This window comes from Hordeum vulgare, chromosome 7H (genome assembly GCF_904849725.1).
Source record: "Hordeum vulgare subsp. vulgare chromosome 7H, MorexV3_pseudomolecules_assembly, whole genome shotgun sequence".
Taxonomy (NCBI): Eukaryota; Viridiplantae; Streptophyta; class Magnoliopsida; order Poales; family Poaceae; genus Hordeum; species Hordeum vulgare.
The window spans coordinates 13,475,982-13,484,161 of NC_058524.1; the positions used below are offsets into that span (position 1 = coordinate 13,475,982).

The window sequence follows — 8,180 nt, forward strand, 5'->3', positions numbered from 1 at the left end:
GCTATTTTTACTAGACTCCTCCCTTGATTGACCTCCCAGATAGACGTGTCGTGGTTCTGACACACTGCTCCAACATCTCCATAGGCACCACTTCTCGACACGGTTGCATCAAGGTTAATCTCCACAAGGTTCGGCGGAGGGGCCGACCGTTGTCAGTTAATGTTAATTAATGGTGACTGGTAAAAACAAGCAGGGGTTTTGATTTCTTATTTACGGGGAAAGTAGTGGGTTTAATATGAAAGTTACCTTTTTAGGGGTATAGAAGAGGCCGGACCCACCCTAAGAATCAGGAGGGAGATTAGTGAGGAGGAAAACCCATCAGTCCGTAACCTTCTGTAAAAAAGGTCCGTAGGTCTGGCATTTTCCCTAAGATTTATTGATCAAAGTCCACATGGAGTGGTATACAAAAAGATCATGAGGACGGATCAACCATAGATGTCGGCCTTGATCAAGAGTGTTTGAAAACTTATCTAATCTATATGCTTCAGTGTTTGATGCCCGGCCTTCAAAAATAAACTTATTGCTGCTTAATCTCGCTAATGATACAACCATAAGTGCTACTAGTCTCTCTGTCAATGTCCTTCACCACCTGCTTGGAGTCAGGGACAATTATAAAATTATGAATCATCAAATCTTCTGTGAGAGCCAATAATATCATCACATAGTTCTTGAACTCGCGTTCTTCATCAGTATTATATAAGAAAGATTTCTCGATTTCTAAAGCGCAAATAGTATCATCACATAGTTTTCATACAATGCACATTAGTAATATGTAACTTTATTTTTCTTATTAGCATGTAGACCAAGAAAAATAGATGAAACGACATGTGTTGTTGGACAAAAGAGTATTTAACACACTTGGAATTAAGCAATACTCGATACATATGTAATTTTTTTCTATTGCGGGGTATGAAATGGTCACATTTTTTCCATGACACCCATGATACCACATAGTTATATTTGCAGTGTATCAATAACCATCGTCCCTTGAGAGAAATGTTCATAGAGCCCGGCAATGTAGTCCTTGACCTTCACTTTCCTATACAATGCCGGTCTCTTCTCATCGATCAGCTGAGGCGATGGCTCGATTTCTCTCTCGTGGTCAACAGAATAGTCCAGAGCCACCGATAGCCTTTCTTTCTCTGCATTCGTCACGACTCTATGCACAGGGCTTTTGAAGAACCCATTGCTCATTATCTGTGCAAGAAAACATTTTATTCGATCAGCCCAACACCTTAGAAACTTTCAACAAAAGTATTTTATGTTTTGAAATATTTGGCATGTAAATTTTATTGGTGTCTTCGATATGGATGCCCTAGGAAATACTACAAATTTGTAATACTATGATACTATTTTTCATGGAAAACGGAAGCAATAACCGTTTAACCTGACCAAACAAAATGTATAGTTTATAAAACAATGCATGACGCACCTCAGTCTGGTCTCCTATAATGACCAGCAGTGTGTGAGGTACAACGGGTACATCCCACCAGAGCCCATCTCTGAGAACTTGCAGGCCACCGACACTGTCATCCACCATGAGAAGGGTAAGAACGGTTCCATCACAGTGGGGCTTGAGACCGAAAACAAGCTCCGGCCTCGGACACTGTGGGTAGTAACTGCATCTAGCGTTAGTTTCAGGTTTCTCCCCAAGCTGGTCTACAAAGTAGTCATCATTGTCAAGTTCCAGCAACTTCGCCATTGCCTGGAGCAGGTTATCCTTTACTGCCCCACATTTCTTCGTGAACTCATGCAGATCATCCCTGCAAACACAACAATATGTATGAGATAGTAATACTTAAACCCAGACCTAGGAAATTCAGAAAGACATCAATCTGATGAATCCGTGACCTGAAGTTTACGGGATGCGTTGGCCAAAGGGCGGTTCGTCGCTCGTTCTCAGGCTCCACCTTGAGGTAGAGGCGGTCAGACCAGTCCAAGATCTGGTCCGGTGACCTCACCCGGTCATTCCCGTACCCCTCAAACTGGAACTGTTTGCCGCCAATCAGGTTGGTGTACCTCTGCTTCTCGTCGAGTGGCCGCATGAAAAACTCCCTCGACGCGGACATCATGCCGTCCATCATGGAGGTGTCTATGCCATGGTTACTGAGCTGCATGCAGGAACACACATATGAAGCAACATGATAACGAATGCTTGATCTTGCTACAAAAATGGTGGACTACTATACCGGGTGCTGAACTGCTGATAGAATGGCTACTACTCACCAGGAAGAGACCCCACGACTCTAGAGCTGACCGAAGCTTGGATGCCTCATCGACGGCGGCACCGTCTTCCTTGAAAAGGCAGCAGAGGTCAATGACAGGGATCGGTGCTGCGACGGCCGTGGCGAGCTGCTGGTCGTGGTTCCCGCGCACCATGTACTGTGCTGGCACGTCGGGCTTGCCGGCGTTGGCGAGCTCCTGCACCGTCGTCGCTGTGGATTCTCCCATGCTTCCCATAGTTGCCCTTGCACAACCTTCACGTACGTAGCGTATTCTCTATTATAGGCCTTATATTAAGAGAGCGTACCAAACAGAAGAATCTGAAATGAACTATAATTCCATTTTTGAAATCCGATTGGACACGGCAATCAGACATGTTGTAAAGGGTAAAACGAGGTCCTTAGGTATGATTTTGCACACAGTTGGGAGGCAACATTCAATCTCATGGATTTCTTGTTCAAAAAGGAAAGACCATGAATTTTCTCAGATAGCTAGATCATACATGTGAAAACTGAAAAATAGGAAAAATATGGAGTGGACGATGGATTGCGAAACGAATATACCTTCGATCAGTTGGACATACAAGAGACTTATCTTTGATCAATTCCTCCGGCCAATACCTGTTGCTCTACAACTAGTAATGCAACTTAAGTGTGGAAGTGCCAAAGGGCATAGCTTCGTTTATATAGACTATAGGTGTAGCAGGTAACACCTCCAACAAATTTAAAATATGACACATGACTTGATAGCCACTTAACCATGGATTAATCATTGATTGTTAAATATATATTTTGAATACAATGATCAATGAATTTGGAATCACGTGTAACATCTCCAACAAATTTAACATATGACACATGACTTAATAGCCGCTCAACCATGGATTAATCATTGATCGTTAAATATATATTTTGAATACATTGATCAATGAATTTTGGAGTCACGTGTAACATCTCCAACAAATTTTAAAAATGGAAAATGACCTAATTAATAGCCACTGTCATAGATTTATTATTTGGCAAACAAAAGATTCCCACCACAAGTGCATAGAAAGCAAGTAAAATGAAAAGCTACCCTTCCCAAAGGGTCGATGCATCTTGTCGCCATGAACCGATCTAGCAGCAAATACTCCCCATTTAAACGAGTCCAAGTTGACACCTGGACCGCTAACGTGTAATACACTTTTTTCGGGGCAACTTGTAATACACTTGGTATATAGCACGACAAAAGAACAAATGATTTGCCCACATAGCTCCCGCGAGCGACGTAGGGACGAACCCTAGCTTCCCCTTCCGGGGCCTTGGCCCCACCTTCCCCTCCCCTTCCACCGCCGGAGGACACCACTGAGCAAAGCTAGCGGTAGCAGGGCTCCTCATTCCTCCAAGCATGTGGCGGCAGCAAGGGATGCAGCGGCTCGATGGGGGTGCAGGGCATGTGGTGGCGAGATGCATGGTCGGGTGGTGGCGCGGGCATGTGATGGAGCCATGGTGGCGCGGGATCTGCGATTGGTTGGTGCTTGCGGAGCGGATCTAGGACGGGGGTGATGGCGCAGGTGCGGATCTCACACGGATTTGGCAATGCGGGCACGGCTCCAGTCTGATTTGGCTGTTGTGAATTGGGCATGTCGGGTGGTGAGCTGGGTCTTGGTGGAATTCTCGTCTATGGCGACGACTCTGCCTTTATCCAGTTTAGCCTACTCATGGTGGTTGCACTAGTATACGGCACGGCGCAGTAGCTCTGGCTGCCATTTGGAGCTGGGGTGCGGGCGGTGGTAGCATCCTCCCTTATCCTAGGCCCGAGCTGGAGGTGCGTCGGCTACTCGCTAGATTGAGGTGGTTTTCACCTATGGCTTGTGCTCGGGCTGGCCAGATTCGGGTCTGACGCGGCTCGGGGCATCCGCTTTGGGTAGATGAGTGTGGGCTCGGTCCAAGTGTTGCCGTCAGGCGGTGAGGTTCCTCTCCTCGCGGGCACGGTGGGCGGTGGTTGTTGTCATGGGGACGTGCTACTTGTAAACTGTGTTGGGATTTTTGTCGAAGAGGAGGAGAGATGCAACACAATAGAGTTTTCTCTCAGTGAGAACCAGGCAGGTTATTGAACCAATTAGAGAATCACGTAAACCTTCGTTAAAAGCGCCTACACACATAATCAGTGAGAACGATTTCCCCACCGATAGGGCACCGAAAAAGGTCTCCAGATGACCTCCCGCCGGAACAAAAACCTACGACGGAGGAAAAAATGTTTCGGGTGCCTCTCTATTGGTTTCACGAGTTTAGAGAATTCATGAAGACGAAATTAGGACAGATGGAGCTACGTGGGACCCGCTAGCCATCAGGACGCGCCCTGTTGTCTTGTTGTCTCCTCGTGTGTCGTCTGGTCTCCCTCCGAAGCTTTCACGTCCTCTTTTTGTCCAGAAAAAAACATCAACAAGTTTCGTAGCATTTGGAGTCCGTTTGATACTGGTTTCCTGAAAAGTCAAAACCCTCGTGAATCCATAATTTTGCATGGAGATGCAGTCAGCGAATAGTGTCCGTCTGCTTGTGAGTTGGACGAGAAAATGAGGGCGGGTACAAATGAGATGTACATGGAAGGCGCCGAAGAAGAAAAGAGGAAGTGCATAATGAAATATAATTTAGAATGTTTTAGGTTGTATTTGCTGAACACAAAATAATATATGAACGCTCTTATATTTCTTTACGGAGGAAGTATTTAGTAAGTTTTTGCATAGCTGTATACTTGTATTATACTATAATTTTTACCTTTATAAACCCCGCCACACCTTAATATTATTTCTGCCTTCGTCACTATATATATATGTATATATATATATATATAACAGGACGAAAGCCTGTATCAAGATATACCACGGATAGAAACTTTGAGATAACATTACTGCAAGAGACTCGTGACCCGACTTGAGAGCTTTCGTAAAGTATGCATACTCTTGTCTGTATACACCACGTATGAACACTTGCTTTGGGCGCGGACGAAGAATGAATCTTGCCAACAACCAAGCGTCCCGTTGTTGCAATCAAGAGCTAGTGGCTCCTTACTAGCTTTAACAGTCAGTCAAGAGATGGTTTTCGTCATAGGGATCCAATTTCGACTTTTCATGTGCGGTTAGCATCAACTCAAATATGAGCTAATAATATTACACGAGACTCAAGGACGCGACTGAAGATTTTTCTTAAAAAATCTTACATTTCGTATGAACACTTGCTGCGGACGCCGGCATTGAATGATTTTTCTCTAATAAGACAGTCAAGGGCTGGTGTTTGTTGCAGGGATGAGCCCTATTGAGATTCCTACAGATAGCTGGTTGGCTTCAACTTAATTATTGACAACTGAAGCACATGGCCAGCATGCGTTGCCAGCAAGAGCATCGTCATTAACGACGTCGTCATTCCCAACCCCGGTTACGTTAGCCATAGCTGAAATATGAGTACAGAAGGTATGCATCCCTTTGCAACGTCCCCGGCCTCTGCATCTGGACGATGTATGTAATCACTACATTAATTACTCACCAAAATCGTAAAGTAATATATCAGTAAGTCTAAAGCCATCATCTTAACAATATATGTTGCTGCTTATATCCATTTGATGAAGGTGTACAGATAATTCGAAAGATATGGTTGTTTTCACACACTGGTCACATGCAATCGCGCGCGCCTGTTATGGGATCAAATGCGTGTGATATGGTTGCTGCCTGATCAGGACTCACTCGTAAGTCGTAATACGGGATAGGATTGGCTGCTAAATGTTCTTGCTAACTGTTCAGAAGAAGTGCGCGACCGCACAATCATGTTGATATATGGAGGATTTGGGCCTTGCGTTCAGACTTGGTGCGTGAGAAAGATGTTCCATCACCTACTGTCTCGGCGGACTATCTTCAAAGCTACATGCGATCACTCAATCTCTCTTGGAGGTACGGTACTGAAGACTTTACCAAGGGGAAGATGCTAACGATGGAGGAAGGCCCGGCCATACCTGTGAGAGTGGTTCCTGCGGCCCTATCGTACCCTTTTTTACAGACAAGTCTTGTTAGTGCTCTAACTCTTAGAGACAATTGATGCTCAGACCGCTGAAACGATGATGATGCACAAGGGTCTTCTCCTTGCCAATACAATGGGTTTACACTCAATCCAGAATTCCAGCTTGAGTCCGACTAAACTAAAGTGGTGAATGCTTGTGCTGGAAACGACATAGTTCGGTATGGTGATTCCGCAATATATGCAGAGTGCTTTATCATGGCTGATATGATAGGATGAGTGTATTTCTTACACTAAATTAGAGAAACAAATGAGGTAGCCCATAGCTTAGCTAAATTCGCTTATGAGAAATGATATTTCTACTAGATAGGTTGAGGAACCCCCTGATTTCCTGGTGAATACCATTGTAGTGAGATAACACAGAAGAAAATAAACCAAACAAAGAAATGGAGAAAAAAGGAAAACGAAAAAGAAGGAAACAAACATGAGAAGAAAGGAAAACAATGAAAAACAAAACAAAAAATGAAACAAAGGAAAACGAAAAAGAAGGAAACAAACATGAGAAGAAAGGAAAACAATGAAAAACAAAACAAAAAAAGGAAAAAAAGGAAAACGAAAAAAGGAAAAGGAAAAATGGAGAAGACTGGCTCGGTCGTATTCTAGTGGATTTTGAACCTAATACTAACCAGTAACATGGAGTTGGGCAGAGTGGGTTCGATTCTAGGGAGCAGGGTGTTGGGGATATTATCTATCGATAACCCGTCCTAGTTGGACCGGGTCACAAAATCTGGCGATTCATCTAAAATATGGTTCGGGCCTTGGCCTAGCAAGACCGAAGGTTGTATGGTGGTTTACAACTTTCGGAAGGTCTCCAAGCTTTGGAAAGATGGCGACTTAGAGATCGTAAGAGTCACGGTTTGTAGAAAGGAAAGTACCCTTGTAAACCCTAGGGACTCGACCTGTATATAAAGACGAGTCCCAGGGAAGAAGAGGGTAGGTTAGAAATCATCGAGTGCTAGGTCTGGCGAGTTACGCCCTCCTTGTAATCGAAACTTCATCAATACAACACAAAGCAGGACGTAGGCTTTTACCTCCTCACGACGGGCCGAACCTGGGTAAATCACCGTCTCACTCCCGTTCAACCCCTTTTGAATCGCCACCAAGGTGCGATGGCTCCAATACTAAGTCCTTTCACGAGGACATATGCCGTGACAAAACCACGACACCTCATCCGAGGCAAAGCTTTTCGAGGCTTGGACCCACTCGGTTTGGCCACCTTGGACGATTGGTCTGTGGACTCGGCAGCAGCGTCCCTGGTCCTCTTCACGCTCCGAGCACTCGGAGCCACGGGAGGAGCTGGCGGAGCACTCGGAGCCGCTGGAGGAGCCGACGGAGTCGCAGGTTCGTGACGGCGCTTGGATCGAGGCTCTGATGGTGGAGGTGGCGAGCTCTGCTCCCCAGCCTCCCCCTCCTCCTCTTCAGTCTCCTCCTCCGTCTCCCCACTGTCGGAGACGTACTCGGCGCTGTCCACGCTGCCTTCCTCTTCCTCAGCTGGATTCCCATTCGAGATGGGAGAATATCAGTTGGTCCACGTCTGCACAAAATACAGTCGACAACGTCAGGCGTCAGGCGGTGGTACAAGAAAAAGCGATAAATCTAAGAAGATTGAAAGCACTCGACAAGAGGTGCTCACCTCATTCGGAGGAGGATTGTCAGCGCGGAAGGGCTTCACTCGCCGGGCTCCTCTCGGATTATCGCAGGCGCCTGTGATGCTGCGGACCCACGCCGTCACAACCTCCCCGGTCACGCATTCCGGATGAGTCCGAGTGGAGTCCCCAGGCCCCGCGTAGTGCCACATGGCGTGGTGTCGAGCTTGCAGCGGCTGGATGCGCCGATCCAGAAAAGTCTCCAGCAAATCCGTGCCGGTGACTCCCTTGCGGACGACATCTATCAGCGCTTCGACCAGAGGTC

At 46.0% G+C, this 8,180-nt stretch overlaps 1 protein-coding gene across 1 annotated transcript; it reads right to left on the bottom strand.

Moving 5' to 3' along the window:
• Positions 1 to 863: 863 nt before the first annotated feature.
• LOC123412620 (protein SRG1-like) lies at positions 864 to 2,865 on the bottom strand. The gene is made up of 5 exons (XM_045105569.1): positions 2,787 to 2,865; positions 2,227 to 2,477; positions 1,852 to 2,111; positions 1,433 to 1,763; positions 864 to 1,197 (listed from the first exon to the last, which is right to left on the bottom strand). The coding sequence occupies exons 2-5, from the start codon at positions 2,458 to 2,460 to the stop codon at positions 955 to 957; spliced, it is 1,068 nt and encodes a 355-aa protein (XP_044961504.1). The 5' UTR covers positions 2,461 to 2,477; positions 2,787 to 2,865; the 3' UTR covers positions 864 to 954.
• Between the last annotated feature and the right edge of the window lie 5,315 nt (positions 2,866 to 8,180).